Below are 17,657 nucleotides of genomic sequence, written 5' to 3'. Positions count from 1 at the left end.
CAGGGTTGCTCAGTTGGTTGGAGTGGCATCCCATACACCAAAAAGATTGCTGTCAGGGCACATACCTAGGTTTCATGTTCAAAACCCAGTTGGGGTACATATGAGAGAAAACCAATCAATGTTTCTCTTCCACAATGATATCTCGATATCTCTCTCTCTCTCTCTCTCTCTCTCTCTCTCTCTCTCTCTCCCTCTCTCCCCCCCTTCCTCTCTAAAAATCAATAAACATATCAATCATCAGGTGAGGATTTAAAAAATAGAGTGTGACATAGTCACACTATGAAAAGCTTCTAAGCATAAGTTAAGGTGTCTAGATTGATTATATAGTCAGGAGAAATCCATCAAAAGTTTTGGTACATTCTACTGTTCTAGAACACTTCTTCATCTGCTATATAAACTGAATATTCCTTCAAGATCCAGTTCAAATTTAACTTCCCTAAGTTGCAAAGCAATCAAAGGCTCCATTCTCTGTATCCACAGCACTCTGGTCTTACCTGTGTCACAATGAGTTCTGATTCCCAAACAGTACATGAGAATTACTGTTAAGCTTGTTAAAAAACACACACACACAAAAACAAAACAAAAAAAACAAGGCACTGTTTCCCGTTTAGACCAGGGGTGGGCAAACTTTTTGACTCGAGGGCCACAATGGGTTCTTAAACTGGACCGGAGGGCCAGAACAAAAGCATGGATGGAGTGTTTGTGTGAACTAATATAAATTCAAAGTAAACATCATTACATAAAAGGGTACAGTCTTTTTTTTTTTTTTTAGTTTTATTCATTTCAAATGGGCAGATCCGGCCCACGGGCCATAGTTTGCCCACTGCTGGTTTAGACCCTCTGAAGTCTGAGCAAGCCAATTTACATCTTAAGAAGGAATGTCATAAGACCACCTTCTTATAATGTGATGAAATTCTATAAAAATATTTGTTTTTACTTTCCTAAGCATGTCATTAAGCTTCTCACAAGTGAGCTAAGTCTGCTAAGCAAAAATAACTGATTTGCTAAGATATACTTTTAGAATCAATAACAGAAAAAAACATGATATATCAAAATTATAAATGATATATCAAGTGATATATCAAAATTGTAAAAAGCATTAAACAATCAACTGACTTTCATTAAATTAAATTCTGGAATATTTGAGCATATAGTCAAGTTTCCTTCTCTCTAGAAACTTGTCCTCTCAGCCTTCAGCTTTCTTATTTTCATACAATCACCAGGCAAACCTTCAATAAGGTCAAACTGAGGTGCCTTTAAGTAAAAGTTTACTACAATTCAATTCTGACAGTGTTGCTTTCCACAAAAGTACCTCCCTCGTTCTCAGCTACAAATATTCCGTTGAGAATAGATAGCAAAAACAGATTTTTAAGTGTCTTGTCAGTACCAACAATGTTGACATTTCCTTTTCAAACCCCACCCTCAATCCCTGCCCAAAGGAGTTTTTCCAAGGAATTTTGAGAAGACTATGAAATGATTTAAAAGAAAATGATCAAGGTGGTGGCAACCAGACATTAATGATGTCAGTTTCTTTAGACAACTACAGTTACAACCACAGACCATAACTGGAAACCGGAAATATATTCTAATCTGGGGCCTTCAAACAGTGATTTTATAAAGAACCAATCAATAAAGCTAATATAGGACTATAAAAAGAATAAATTATCTTAAAAGACAGAAATAATTTTAAACTTTGAAGAGTTAAAATCCCAACAGAGTCTTTATGTAACTTAAAAAGCTAATTCTAAAATTTATTCAAAACTCTACCCCCCAATTTTTTTGGTGGGTGATATCCTATTAGATGTCAAATCTATAAAGTGATATTTATGAAAGCAATGAAATAGTGGCACAATAAAAAAGTTAAATGAAGTAGAATACAGCAGCAAGTTCAAAACTGAAGTCTCTATATATGGTAATCCTATCTAATAAAAGAAAAACATGCAAATTGACCATACCCCCGAACGCTTCCCATTGGCTAATCATCAGGATATGCAAATTAACTGCCAACCAAGATGGCGGCCGGCAGCCAGGCAGCTGAAGCGAACAGGAGGCTTGCTTGCTCCAGTGACAGAGGAAGCCAAGGTTCCCGGCCTGTGGCAGCCCAGCTCTGAGCTCCGGATGTAACAATGCTGCAATTATAGAAGCTAAACAAGCTCCAGATAGCTGCTTTCAGCAGCCAAGGCCTCAAGCTGGAGCTGGCCGCAGAGCTAAAGCCAGCTCTCAGCTCCAGTGACAGCCATAGAAAGTAAATAAATCCCAGAATAAAAAAAGAAAAAAAGGAGAGGATGAGAGCTTCAGTCACCCACCAGCCTGAAAACGGCCCTCAGCCCCTCATCCAGACTGGCCAGGCACCCCAGTGGGGACCCCCACCCTGAAGGGGGTGCGGGCAGCCTAAAAACAGCCATCAGCCCGTCATCCAGGCTGGCCAGGCACCCAAGCGGGACCCCCACCCTGATCCCAGACACCCTTCAGGGCAAACCAGCCGGCCCCCATCCATGCACCAGGCCTCTATCCTATACTACAGGCACGGAGGGACAGCGCGAGCTGCCATCCGGGCCCCAAGTGCAGCCCTGGGCAGTGGGGCATAAGCCCTGCCCCCAGCCGGGAGCCCCGTGCCACCTAAGCCCTGCACTGCTAAGCCCCACCCCCAGCCGGGACCCTATGACTATTGGAGAGCAGGAAAGTGCCACTGGGCCTTGGGTCGCTGTGGTGATCCGGCCATCAGTAAGTAGAAAAGTGTGGCCTGTAGGCAGCCCCCAGCTGCGCCAGATCCGGGAGCAGGAAAGCCGGCCTAGGACAGTCCCAAGCTGGGCCTGATCCAGGAGCAGGGAAGCCCAGCCTGCACGCAGCCCCAAGCTGGGCCTGCTCCCCTGTCGCCATGGGGACCTGGGAGCAGGAGAGCAAGCCCGGCCTGCGGGCAGCTCCAAGCTGGGCCTGCTCCCCCATCGCCATGGCAATCCTGGAGCAGGAAAGCCCAGCTTGCAAGCAGCACCCCATCCTGGCCATAGCTCAAGGGAGAGTACAACATGCAGTGGAGGCCATGAGCCTGAGAGATCAACACAGAGGGGCTCCTGCTCCAAGCCTCCATGGTGTGGCTGGGGGCAGGCCCCCAGCAGACACACACACACACACACACACACACACAGTGCCTACTCTGAGCCTCCAATGTGGCTGGGGGCAGACCCCCCAGTGGGGACACACACACACACACACACACACACACACGGCAACTACTTTGAGCTTATGTGGCACTGCTGGGGGGCAGGCCCTAGTAGACAGAGACACACACACGGGACGCCTGCTCCGAGCCTCTGCTGCCAGACTGTGGCCATCAGTAGGACATCCACTGAGGGCTCCCGGACTGTGAGAGGGGCAGGCTGGGCTGAGGGAACCCTCACCCTCCAGTGCACGAATTTCGTGCACCGGGCCTCTAGTCCTATATAATAAAAGCCTAATATGCAAATTGTCCCCTCGACTGGGAATTCCAGCGGGTGAGGGTTGGGCCGGCTGGCAGCTCTTCCCCCTGGCTGGCCCCACACCCTACTCCCCCTACCCCCCGACACTGATCAGGAGCGGGGCTGGCCGGCCAACTGCCCGCATCCCCTCCTCCTGGCCAGCCCAGCCCCAATTGGGGCTTGTTGGCCGGACCCCACCCATGCACAAATTTGTACACTGGGCCTCTAGTTTAGTATATAACAAAGGTGGCAGCCTAAGTGTGAAAATCACAAAACATTCAATAAATGGTGAAGGGCCAACACCTCCATTTGTGGGAGAGTCCTCAGATCCCTGTATCTTCTCTGTATATATAAAAGCCTAATATAAAAAGTGTCCCCTCAGGAGTTTGACCAGGAGACCGTGAGTTTGATTGCTCGCTATGACATGCACTGACCACCAGGGGACAGCATGGAATGAAGGAAGGCCCCGGCCAGCAGCTGGCAGCCAGGGAAGAGAGGCCCCCTCAGCAGCCAGCAGCCAGGGAAGGGAGGCCCCAGCCAGAAGGCCCCAATCAGCCCTGATCGCCGGCCAGGCCTAGGGGCCCTTACCCATGCACGAATTTTGTGCACCGGGCCTCTAGAATCCTATAGAAGTAGATTTCATCTGAACTGAGAAATAAAACACAAAAGATATGCTAGAAGAAAATATTAAGAGACTAATAATTTTAAGGGCGAGGAAAGCTTAGTAGACATCAAAAATGGTAAATTTTATACCATAAATATTTGAAATTTCTACAGGGCAAAAGGTTTGTTAAAAGATGGTAGAGACAAAATATCAGCCTCATGTCACAAAAAGCGTTAATCATTGCCTGTACAATGAATTAATTAGAAGACAATGAATACTGAATTAGGTAGAAGACAATGAATACTGATATAATAGCCATAATATATAAAAAATTACTGGGCAAAAGGATATTAGTAAGTAATTTTAAGGAAATTCAAATGAAAAGTACTTATAATTAACAATTCAACAACCTCACTGCTAGTAGTCAAGGAAACGCAAATTAAAATAGTAAACTGTAATTATTACCAAAAAAGACTGACCAAAAAGAAAATTCTGATAGCAATGGTTTAGGAAATATACTATTGGTGGCAGTAGAAATTGATATAGCCTTTTGAAAGAATTATTTGATAATATGTTTATGCTTTTAGTAAACTTAGTAAATCTACTTTCAGAAATCCTTTAGAAATAATCACATAAGTGTTGCAACAACTTTATACTATTACTAGAGGCCCAGTGCATGAAATTTGTGCACAATGCGGTCCCTAGGCCTGGCTGGTGATCAAAGAGCGGGTTCCAGCTGACCTCTGGGCCCTGGGCAGAACGTGGGCCCCACGCACCCCCCTCCGCCTGAGTTACAGCACCATAGCACCTGAGTCCTCACATGGAGATGTGGTGAGCACAGCCAGATGCCGCAGGTGGGGCGCAGTGTGGACCTCTGGGTTGCCCAGCAGTGCTGCACAGAAGCCAGGTGGGCAGCGTACTCTCTTCTGGCTGGCCTCACAGACCGGCTCCTGCATGAACCCACAGGGAGCTCAACTGGCCCCTGCGGTCCCAATGGCTGTGGCCTGGCTCACCTGGAAGAAGCCACATGGGTGTGGGATGGGCTCCTCACGGGCGCCCGGCATCTGAGCGTGGGGGCTTCCCTGGTACCCAAGCCCTGGCATACCGGGGTAGGGTAGCAGGGGGAGTGAGAGCAAGCTTGGCGGACACCCCGCATTCCCACCACACCTCCATCCCCATCACCCCATCCCCGGTAGCCAGGGAGAGGTTGCAGCCCCCTACCCAGGGGCCACAGGAGGTTGGTCACTGCCGCCCACCCCCAGTTCCCCGTCCCACCCCGGGGCCCGGCCCCAATCGGGCAATCAGGGCCTGCCGGCCGCTGGTTGCCATCTGCAGGGCGATCAGTTGGGGCTGGGTCCCCCGCCCAGATCTCTCAGCACCTGGGAGCTGGGCAGCGGTCCTGCTCCCCGCCCCCCCCCCCCCCCCCCCGACCACTGCTGGTTGCTGTCTGCAGGACGATTGGGCCCCTGCTCGCACCTGCCTTGGCCTGGAGCCACCCTCTCACCTGCTCCACCATCCCGCCGCAGTCCCACTCTCATAGGGGCCCATCAGGGCAGGCAGCACCTCCAATGCCTCCCACTGCCAGTGCCACATCGCCGATGCCCTCCATGTTCCGCGCCACCCCCTGGTGGTCAGCGCATGTCATAGCAAGTGGTTGAACTCCCAGTTGAGGGGACAAGTTGCATGTTAGGCTTTTATTATATAGGAAGGATATAATTATACACACACACAGAAAGTTGCAATAAAAAAATGATAGTACTGGGTAAATATTAGCTATGTGCCAAACATGGTTCTAAGAGCTTTACATACATCAATTCACTTCATGCTCACAACAACCCTATAATATTAGGTCTGTTATTATCATTTTCATTTTGTAGATAAGGAAACCAAGGACCAGAGAGGTTAAGGAACTTAAGGTCACAGAGGTGGCATGAGGATTCAAACCCAGGTGTTCTGACAGCAAAATCTGAGATTTGAACAGCAGTCAAACTAGGATGTTTACTTTAATATTGTTTACAATAGCAAAATACTGTTAATAGACAATTGTACATGATCAGAGGCTGGTAAAGTAAAAAATGATTCATCTGTCATGTGAAAAATAAATGATATATTAAGTACAAACAAACAAGTCACAAAAATGGCTTCACATACTTTCATTTGTATCTTAAAAACAACTTCTGGGTGTAGGTTTGTATATACACATAGTATTCTTTCATTTAGGCCTTTGTCTAAAAAAATTAAACATCTAATAGTCAACACTAATATCTTTGGGGGCAGAATAGAATTAAGGAATGAGGAGGAAAAGAGACTTGCACTATTTTACATATTTTCATATTAGGTGACTTTGTTTTATAATTGGCATTGTATTATTTAATTAAAAACAAATTTAACAAGTGAACAAACAAGCTAGTAGAAGCAGTTAGATAAGATGCTAATAAGACTGACACTGCTGGATCTACCCCCATGTGAACCAATTAAGTTTACTGTGCCATAGATTGAAGAACTCTAAATCTGACCAATTGTTCCAAACATTGTACACTGATTATAATACAGTAAGATTGGCATATATCATTGCAAGAGTGTTCAACATCCTTAGTGAGAGTCAAACTGCTAGGGTTCAAATGCAGCTCCACTATTTACTAGCTGTATGGCTTTAGGCAAGTCACTGAACCTCTCTCCATGTCTCAATTCCTCATTATAATAAACAGACAATAACATTTGCCGTATATGGTTAAAATATTTGTCAAGTCCTTGTAATAATACCTGCACAAAACTAATATATATTCCTTTTATTAGATAAAAATAAATAACTTTAGACATGTGCATTCTGATATTAAGTTAAGAGCACCATCTCCCTACCCAAAGACATTAGTAACCTCTCCAAGATAAACTAAAATGTACCATACATAATAAGAGGAAATATTATTTTACAAAATTTTTTTAAAGCTATATAGTTACACGTATGAATACTGTACCATAATATAAAATATATTTCTCATAGTCAAAAGTGTGTCAGAGCTACTGCACTGGAGCACACCAGTGAGTGGCTAAAAGCTTTATCATCTGCAACCACATCCCGAGAACAAACCTTACCACATCCAGCCTGGGATCTTTCATCTGAAAGGGCTGCACAGTAAACACTATTTTCAAACCTTAACATACACAAAAATGTCCTGCTTTAAAGCAGATTCAAAACACTTTCTCTTCCTAAAATATTTTTTCTATTATCTCTAGATTAAATCCAGATAACTATTAATATTTTAAAACATATTTTTATTGATTTCAGAGAGAAAGGGAGAGGGAGAGAGATAGAAACATCAAGGATGAGAGAGAATCATTGATTGGCTGTCTCCTGCATGCCCCCTACTGGGGGATTGAGCCCACAACCTGGGCATGTGCCCTTGACCAGAATTGAACCTGGGACCCTTTAGTGTGCAGGTTGACACGCTATCCACTGAGCCAAACCGGCTAGGGCAACTATTAATATATTTTTAATTGGGACCAATCAGTCTACTCCCTCAAACTTTTTGCCTCCCTACCCAAACTCATCTTGATTTTAAGGCACCTTAATCCAAATTCCAATCTTTTGTAGGTTTATTTATAATTTTTTAAATTCTGTCATTTCAATACACAATACAAACAGCTAAGAAAGTATAATGCCCTGCCAAAAGTAAAAAATTTATCTTATTACCTATAGTAACTCTGCTTCTAGAATAAAAACATGATATATTTTAATTGATTAAAGTTAAGTATTTGAAATTAGGTTTATTTCAGTATATAAATCAACTTCATTAGGCATATTTTAAACCTCAAAATATTTTTCTCAGTACATTGAGTCTCTCTTACACCATTTCTCCCACATCATGGCCATATAACCTGTTTAAAACGAAGTAAATTATAAAGTCCCAAGAACCCCTAGACTACCCCCACCCAAAAAAGGAAGGCTAGAATTAACTTAGATCCTTTTCTTAATATCTCCTGGATCCTTCTTACATTCTAGAAACAGTAATTTGTTTATCTTGTATAAATTCAACAAGAACCAATTTAGAAATTCTTCAGTTCAATCCCTTCACTCAAAAGATGATGAAATCTAGATCTCGAGAAGTAAAGTAACTTCTTCAGAGACATATGCTTTGGACTGAAATAACATATGACTATAGGACTGCTAACATCTTTTCATCAGATTGAAAAAATAGCCTACGGTTATAAATATTAATTAACCATATACACTAAAATTACATAACTGCAAGCAACTATTACAATCCATCATGTACTATTAAATATTTTACATGTTTTGTTAATATGTCTTCTAGAACTTTTCAAATAATTACTTAAGGTATTTAAATTTCATTTTACAACAAAAAAGCTTAACTCCAAAAGTATTACTTCCTTGTAACCACATCACAGTTAAGGTTAAGATTCATTAACAAATTAACTAGTACTTATAAGATCACAATTACTTCCATATTTTTAATATCTAGATTTCTATATTAATAAAGTTTCTCATACTTTCATTTAAAGTAAGTAATTTCTGATATAAATGGAGAAATCACAATAATAAATTTATTAAAATCCAAATTTTTTCTGGGTCTCATACCTGTTGTTCATCCTCCATGACGTTACTAGCAAACTCAAATACTAGGTCGTTCTGTTGGACAACAGCAGCCATAATAAAGCATTCCCCTTAGATGCACATGAGAAAAATTCCAAACAGGTTCAAGTATCAGGCAGCAGAATCCAGTGACAATTTGGGTTAAAAAAAAAAAAAAACACAAAAAAACTAAGTCTGTGAAGTTACTGTATACACAGGTTTTCTTTAGGAAAGGAGCTTCAAATTTTCTTGGTTTCTTTAGGAAAAGTGTTTCAAATTTTCTGGTATGCTATTCAAACTGAGGCAATTTTTCTGAAATTTTTCTTCTCCAGAACTTCTTGGCCTGAAAAACAAAAGTTTAAGTTAGTTACAAAATCATATCCACTTAGAATATAATAATTGATACCAAGGGCAGTGTCTCCAAAGTATTTTTGTTAATATTTTTAAACAAAATCAACATGACTAATGAACACACTTTTTTTTTAAAGTTAGGTACATAATTTCTTTGAAGATTTCATTCCTGCTAAGATAAAATCACCTCTCATTACTGAAAATAAAGCCACTCTCTCCACCCCCAAGTTAAACTACTGTTAAAGTACCAAATATTTAAAAATATACATATATCCACCTAACAACAACTAGGTTTATAATTACAATAAAGGGCATATAAACAATTTTCTTCTTTCCACTAAGCCAGCAAACCACCTACATTGGAAATGCTACTCCATGAGTAATTTCATAATGTATTGTTTTTGCCTTAATAGAAACATTCAGACAGTATCTCTATTAGACCTAATATATAAGGACTTAAAAATCTAATACATTTAAAGTTTAGTAAGTACTATTTTAAGAGCTTTTAAAAAACTAAGCAGAAATTAAAGCCCACTCTCTGTTCTTTAAAAAGGTTTCTGATAAGTAGAATGTTTTACCATGCTTAAGCCTGTCTTCAGTGGCTTCTTTTTTAATGCACTGAAATGTATCCTTATCTCTAGCACAGGGTTGCAAGCAACAGGAAGGAAACAGCACTTGACCACGTCATGGCAAATTAGAACATGCAAAGAACTGCACTTTACAATAGTAGAAAAACAGAAGCACAACTTAAGAGTGAAAACAATTTCACAGTGGAGGGAGAAATACTTAAAAAGTACTGTCCAAAGATGTTTGCCTGTTTTTAAAAAAAATTATCACTACTAACAAAAGTAAAAGGAAAATTTTAAAAGTTTATCTTAATTTTATTAAATATTGTATCATATGCTTATAGCCATAAATGAAAATGAAAAGACAAAGATATAAAAATATATCACATTAAATAACATCTAATTCTTTGAAACAGCATTTACAATTTAATTTTAAAAAGACAAGTTCAGGAATGAAACTGAGCTGCTGAATGAGTTTCCCTGAAAACTTAAATCCAGCTAGCATGTGCTAGCCAAATCATATATTCAGTTTCCTAATTTCAGTAAAGTCAATTCCCTATATATTCTGGATTCTAGAGGTCATCATAGGTGACTGTGTTGTCCCTAACTAGGTATTAAAATAAAATAAGGGTTAATAATTCAATTCAGGTGATATTTCTACTGACTAAACTGAATTCTAACCCAGCAGTTTTACACATTCACCCATCCCACCCCTTTCAATAATGAATTAGCTCCAACATTAGGTATTCTTAGCACATCCGGGTAGTTTTTGAACAATGCACCATATCTAAAAGAGAAAAAAAAAGTGCCTTGACCTAAATTGATCATAGACAGACATACACACATAACACATACATTTGATCTTAGACAAACATTACTTATAATCTTTTCCTTTAAATCACCACCTAACCCAATTCTTCTATACTAGGCTTGCCCCTCCGGATGGTCCTCCACATAAAAACTACAGTATTTCTTGCCTTCCTTCTCAACTTCTGATATTTCCATTCCAGGAATGCCTTACCCATTTCTCAGCAACCATTCAAATCTTCCATTCTTCAATGCTCAAATGAAGTACCATTTCTTTCACAAAGCTTCCTAACCTCTGTGTCTTGACTGATATAGACCTTCAAAAATACAGCACTTAACTGCCCATGCCACAAAATTAACATTAACTTGTACATTGTCTCACATTTGAAAATTACATCCCCCTAGTTAAACTGAATAAATGTTCGAGTGCCTACTATTTGCAAAGCAATGTCCCAGGTACCAAGATAATTAAAGAAAAACTTCTCTTGCTTCTCTGGGTAAGTAAGCATTGTCTAAAATTTTTTCTGTACCTACCAAATTGTGTGCCCATAGTAATAACAGAATTATATTAATGACAGATACTGTTTTAAAAATCAATCACTAGATATTTAAGCTATTTCTATATATATTCCTTATAAACAATGACTGCAGTATCTTTGATAATAAGGAAACCATTATCCCAATAAAAAAGTTTCTCTGTAAAAGGTTAAATTCCAAAATCTATTCCAAAATCCATTTGTTCACAAATACAAAGTGACACTGTACCAATGACTAATATGAACACATCTATGTAAAGTTGTTTCACTTTCTTTTCTACTGCAATACGTACTTTTTCTTGCTAGCACTTCCAAACTGCTACTATCCTTTAACGTTTTTTAAAAATCTCTAAAATAAGGATAAGCACTCAACATACACCTTACAGTACACACTAACAATGGACAGCAATAAACTAAAATTGAAATGGACTGCCCATTTTCATTAAGCCATGTTAGGATAGAGACACCTTTACTCTGGTCGGTAGCTTTTGTTCATCTATAATAATAAAACCGTAATATGTTAATTAGACCAGACAGCTGAACGACATCTCAGATGTCATTCTGGACATCCTTCCAGATGAAGCTGCGGTGGCAGGGGCTGAAGCAGAGGCGGTTAGGGGTGATCAGGAGGCAGGCAAGAAGTTAGGGGTGATCAGGCAGGCAGGCAAGTAGTTAGGGGCATCAGGTAGGCAGGCAAGTGGTTAGGGGCATCAGGCAGGCAGGCAAGTGGTTAGGGGCAATCAGGCAGGCAGGCAGGCCAGCAGTTAGGAGCCAGTGGTCACAAATTGTGAGAGGGATGTCTGACTGCCGGTTTAGGCCCGATCCCGAATCCCTGTGAGATCGGGCCTAAACCGGCAGTCAGACATCCCCCGAGGGGTCCAGGATTTTGAGAGGGTTCAGGCCAGACTGAGGGATACTCCTCCCCCCATGAACAGATTTCGTGCACTGGACCTCTAGTTTAAATATAAAAGTTATAAACTGAAAATATGTCAGTAAAGAAAAGCTCTTCAACTATTTTATTGGCTTAATTAGGCCTCTGATCCTCTTTTTTCACTCCCCTTTTTGCTCTTCCTCTTCTCTGAATAGTTATTTAACCTACACCAAAGGTGGTTTTTCAGAAGAAATTTTCTAATTCCTGATCCAGAGGTATCACCTATACATATTACAGGTACTTAAATAACAAAGCCCTTAAAAATAACAAAGGCCCTGTGGCTTAAAATGTTTTTGGTAATAGATAAGAGTGAAAATCCAGATCAATAATTCAAGTTTTCATGAGTAAACTGAGTCTCTGTGCCCAAAGTCCCAGTTTGAAAGCACAATAGAACTACAACTAGAATCCTCATCCCCTAAATCAGGACTCTGTCCACGACTACAATATAAAGCCTTGCCTCTAATCTACCCAAATCTTTTATGCTTAGTAGTTTAGAACACAGATTTCTAAGTACATACAGATATAAAATGGGGAAAATACAAAATTCCATCTCAAGTTCAGCTCCTGATCTCCAAATCCACCCTCTGAGTGGTCTATTAGATAAATCCACCTCAGTGTCCCCTCAAAGTCAATGTGTCTAAAACATGTCCAAACTGAATTTATAATTTCATTCCTTAAAATTGCTCTTGTATGAATATACATGAATATTCAAAATGAAGAGAAATAAAGGCCACTGCTTTACTCTACAAATTATAAGGTCTTCAGTAAATTTAAAATTTGCTTTAATTTACTAACCACTAGCTACATACAGTATATCTGTGAACACTCTGCTGTGTTAATAGTTTTCAAACACATTTCATTTTCAAAGGGTCACTTAGTCTTCAAAAAGTAAGAAAAAATATAAGTGAAAATTGTTCATTCAAGAGACATAAACAGTTAACTTATTTGCACAGTTTTGCGAGGTCATCTAGTTGGGCATCTACCAAGTAATAAAAACTTCCCTATCTGTCTCTCTGACTTTTAACTAGGTCAGGACCATATTCTTATTCTTCAAGGAGATATGCCAGAGGAATGTCTCAGCAATAAGTTTCCTAACTTCCTATCTCCCAAAAAAGCTTCAGATTTAAGGTAAAATAGTAAAGCAAGCAAATCAAGAGTTTAAGCTCTAGAGTCAGACAACTTGGGTTTGAAACTTCTGCACTGTGACCTTAGACAAGTAAGTTAATGTCGATCTCTTTTGCACAATAGACATGAGCCACAGTTGCCTCACTTTGTAAAATGGGTATAATAGATAACACCAAAATCTAGAATTGAAAAGATAAAATGCAAAATGCATGTGCAGAATGCCTGGCATATAAATTTCACTCAATAAACATTAGCTTCATTATAGTCTAAGTATAGTGCAAGAGATGTAACAGGTGCATTCCAGGTAACTAATTATTCCTTAAGTTTCATTTCCACACTTTCTGGGAGTCTTCTTTACCACAGCTATTTGCCAGACTCCAACAAAGAACTCCAGAGCCCATTACCAACAAAAGTATAATTCTATTCCAGTGCCTGAAAAATTTGACAACTATTTGATAAACCCAGATGCTTCAGGGCTAAGACCTCACCCTGTCTGGCAAGCTTCTCTTAACACAAGAGTTCCATTATGTCTGTTCCAAACAAAATGAATTTACTGGATTGTAAACACAAAACCTTGAGCCACATTAGCTACTACAACCAATCAAATATTTAATTTGTATTTAATGTATTATAAAAGATTTCAGGCATTATAAAAAACATATGACCAGCCCTAGCTGTTTTGGCTCAGTGGATAGAGCCTCAGCCTGTGGACTGAAAGGTCTCAGGTTCAATTCCAGTCAAGAGCACATGCCCAGGTTGCAGGATCCATCCCCAGTAGAGCGCGTGCAGGAGGCAATCAATGATTCCCTCTCATCACTGATGTTTCTATCTCTCTCTCCCTCTCCCTTCTTCTCCAAAATCAATTAAAAAATACATTAAAAATAAATAAACAAATAAATAAATAAAAATATATGATTGTCAAAATCAGTTGTTAATACTTCAAACACTTGTCTTCTTAATCCCTGACTGAATGCAGATTTAGGTTTTCTGCAAAAGGGTTTTAAACACAGGCCAAGGTCTAAAAACCCATTAATTAATAACTATATTAAAAATCACTGCTACCCTTTGGAAGCAACTAGGCCACCAACTCATTATACTCAATATAAAAACTGATAAATAAAAAGAACCAATCAAATAAACAAAAAAAGCAAAAGAGTTTTAGCTAAGACAATTATGGTCCAAAGAAGGTAAAATTCACCAGTTTAGAGCAAAGGAATGACTACCTTTAATTTGAATGACTTCCTCTCATAAAGCATTCAGATAGTGTGTGTGTGTGTGTGTATGTGTGTGTGTGTGTGTGTGTGTGTGTATATATATATATTTATTTGGAAGTATCTAGAAAACTGAAATTCTGTAATAACCCCAGATGCCAAGTACCTGAACAGAAAGTATTTTTACATTAAGTGGTAATCTAATAAATAATCCTTATCACCATATAGATATACCTATTATAAGTAGGTATATTTGGGAAAAAAACATTAATTTTAAGAAATGCAACAGAAATTAAAGAAAAATAGAATAAGAAAAGTGAGAGAAAAGAAGCTATGAAAATAAGAAGCAAACTATACACTGTAATGCCTGGAATTCTTGTATAATAGACCATAGTTAGGCCTTTTTGTTTATTTTCTAACATGGTAGAATGCTTTATATTAGCTCTCAGCAAAAATGAAAATAATAAATAAGTGGTATCAAAATAAATTCTGTACAGTCTTCCAAGAGCCTGCCTATTCTAAAAGTATAGAATCATACACTTTTAGAGCTGGAAAAGATCTAAGAATTACTTAGAACAATGCACTCATTGAACAGCTAATTTATTTGGGCTAGAGCATTCTGACTTGCCCAAGGTCAAACAGACAGGTAATGGCAACAAAAGCAATAGAGGTTTTAATTCCTAGTCATGCCCCTTTCTCTACATTAATAGAATTTCTTAGTATTTTTCTTTTGCAGAATATCTGGAAAAATAAGAATTCCCTTACACAAATATATATAGCAATGGTCTCTATATTTCATGCAACCTCTTGATTTCTGTTAAATAATTTTCAATCATATTTTTACCTGAAACAACTGAAGGAGTTTGTAGATTTTTCTACTATTGATTTAAATCTTAACGTTTTACTATTATTGTTCTTTCCCAAGTATTATCATATCAAACCATCTTGCTTTACATTCACTCAGCCTAAAAAGGAAAGGAAACATTACTAAGCCTTTTTATAAAACCACCCCAACTTAGTAACTCTTCAAAATACTTTAAAATTCTAGTGACATTTTTCTTGCTAGTTTTTTAAATACACATTACTGTCACTTACATTTAAAAATTTGTGGATATGGAAAAAAAAGACAGCCATACCAAAATGTGGTTAGTTATGAAATCAGATTTGAACTTCCCCAAAAAGGATAGTCTCTCAGTTCCTACTAAGGAAACAAACAAAAAAAGAAACCAGTTGTAAAATAAATCTCACTATATAGCCCTCTCTAAATCATGTGCTCTATACACAAAATAGAACGGGGAAATACAAGTTAATGTCACTAGAGAAACAAATAATAACTTAATTCAAAAAGAAAATGTTTCTATACTCCAAACTTTAAATTAAAATTATTTTAAATATTCAAGGAATTTAAGAAAAAAATTTAAATGTTTTAAAATGTGTTCTTGGAATCCATATGAGTACTATATATTACCACCAATATATTTTAAGTAACTATTCTGCTTTAGGCATCTTTCATTGCAAGTGTGGGGGGCAGGTAAGGGCAAGTTAAGTATCTAGAACTTTTTCAAAGGCAGTTTTATTTTTGTGTGAATGAAGAACAAATTTATGTTTTTTAAATAGGAAGTCTCAGTTAGGCTTCTGGTGACATGCAAAACTGAAGCAGGTCTTGGAAACCTGAATAAGCTCACCTTATCTCAACCATTTTAGAGTAAAACAACAACAACAAAAACACCACAAAGTCAGTATGATCAAACCGAACTTCTCTCTATGCTTTCACCTTTATGCTGACTCCCAGATGAACAGTTCAGGACTCAGAGGGCAGACCTGAAATTCCAGTTCTTTCACATTGTTCTCCACTTTCCATCATTGGCCACTTGGGCCTACCTGGTGTCAGATTACACTCTGGTAGCATTTATAGCACTTGCAGAACAGCCAAACAGATCACATACCTAGACCTGTCTATACCTGTGGTCTCAAGATTAACTCTTCTTTTGAGCATGTTCTGAAAAACTAAAGAATTTAAAACCAAAGAGAAATATTGAATGGTAAGCAGATACTGCTTTAATTTCAGCCATGAAAAAAGTTCAACTTCTTTCTGAAAAGGTTGAAAATGATAATTTTCACAATGTTATTAATTGGTGCTTTTTATTTTGCAAATAAATTGACTGAAGAAACTTTCTTCTCTCTATCATCCTAAACCAAAAACACACCTATCAAGGAAATACAGACATGCTAAAATATGCTTATCAACAAAACCTATATGGGTATTTAAAAACTTTCTCTCTATAACATACAAGAATCAACCTAGAGGGAAACTTTCATTTCTATGGTTACTTCCCTATTGAATATTTTCATTTTCTTAGAAGATATGCTCAAATGCAGTGGTTTTCAACTGGTGTGCAATAATAATTTTTAAACCATGCAATACCTGACTATTTAGTCAGAGGCACTGACCTCTTTTCTCTCAGACTGTCAAATAAAAAAAATGACAACAGCCAACACAACAGCTATCTGTTGTGAATGAATCAAAATAATGTGTTTTTGTCAGATTGGTAAAAAAATTTTTTTTTTTTTGGTGTGCTACAGGATTTTAGTAATTATGTATGCCATGAAATGGAAAAGGTTGAAAATCACTGCTCTAGTGCAATGATTTCCCCCACCTGAGAACATAGCAGATTCTCATTAGTAATAGTGTTTCACTCTGGCCCAAATTGAAGGGGAAAAGCTAGAGATAATGTTGTTCAAGTCCCCTAGGAGATTTTGCTACATAACTCCCCCAACTCCCATATTACACAATACTTTTCTAGAAGAAACTCTATTACGTCATAAGAATTACCCCTCTTACAAAGAAACACACCATAAGCTGAAAGCAACATATAAAAATCATATAAACAGCTTAATGGCCATGGATTTACATTATTAGGTGATAGTTGCTGTTCCAAGTATTCAATTGATGATGGGTCCTTACTGATTTTACTCTAGCTCCCCTCCAGTGGTTCTTCACCCTACAGGAAGAGTAATTTACCAAAAATGAAAATACAATAAACTCACTCCTCTACTTAAAACTAATCAGTGACTTCCGTTACCTATAGGAAAAACTTCAAATCCATTAACAGGGCTTAAGAGGCTCTTCATGATGTTGTAAAAGGTATGAGAAAAACATGGCCAGTCAGATTTGAAAACAGGATATCTGAACATCTAGGCTGTACAGGAATCTTCTTTAGAACAAGCTTAAAAGTGTCACAATTTTAATACTCTTCACTTCCATCTCAAAATCAGGTATTATAGCATTTCTGTATTTTATAGTCTCTCATGGCCCCCTACCCCACCCCAGTTCCAGAAAGTCAGCCTTGCCCCAGTTCCCCCTAGAACCCTGTATGTAGTGCCCTTTTCCCCAGGTTTCTGTCTATGCTCATTGCCATGTTCAATCCAGATTTCTCCATGTATTCATGGATGATCATAATCTTTTGTATCTGTGATCAT

General features: G+C 38.7%; 1 protein-coding gene across 9 annotated transcripts in view; it reads right to left on the bottom strand.

The window, feature by feature from the left end:
- ELF1 (E74 like ETS transcription factor 1) overlaps window positions 1-17,657 on the bottom strand; it is a 140,775-nt gene that overhangs the window by 64,641 nt on the left and 58,477 nt on the right. For 4 of the 9 annotated variants that reach the window (XM_059684771.1, XM_059684765.1, XM_059684772.1 and 1 more), the window contains one exon: window positions 8,657-8,993. The exons of 1 other annotated variant lie outside the window; for it this stretch is intronic. In XM_059684771.1, coding sequence (XP_059540754.1) covers window positions 8,657-8,728 — 72 coding nt within the window. In that variant the 5' untranslated portion in view covers window positions 8,729-8,993. Of the gene's footprint in view, window positions 1-8,656; window positions 8,994-9,579; window positions 9,697-15,021; window positions 15,143-17,089; window positions 17,180-17,657 lie in introns of those variants that run through there. 4 more of the 9 variants (XM_059684770.1, XM_059684767.1, XM_059684768.1 and 1 more) reach the window with 3 other exon arrangements.

This window comes from Myotis daubentonii, chromosome 2 (genome assembly GCF_963259705.1).
Source record: "Myotis daubentonii chromosome 2, mMyoDau2.1, whole genome shotgun sequence".
NCBI classification, from domain to species: Eukaryota; Metazoa; Chordata; class Mammalia; order Chiroptera; family Vespertilionidae; genus Myotis; species Myotis daubentonii.
This window is presented reverse-complemented; position numbering and strand designations above follow the sequence as displayed.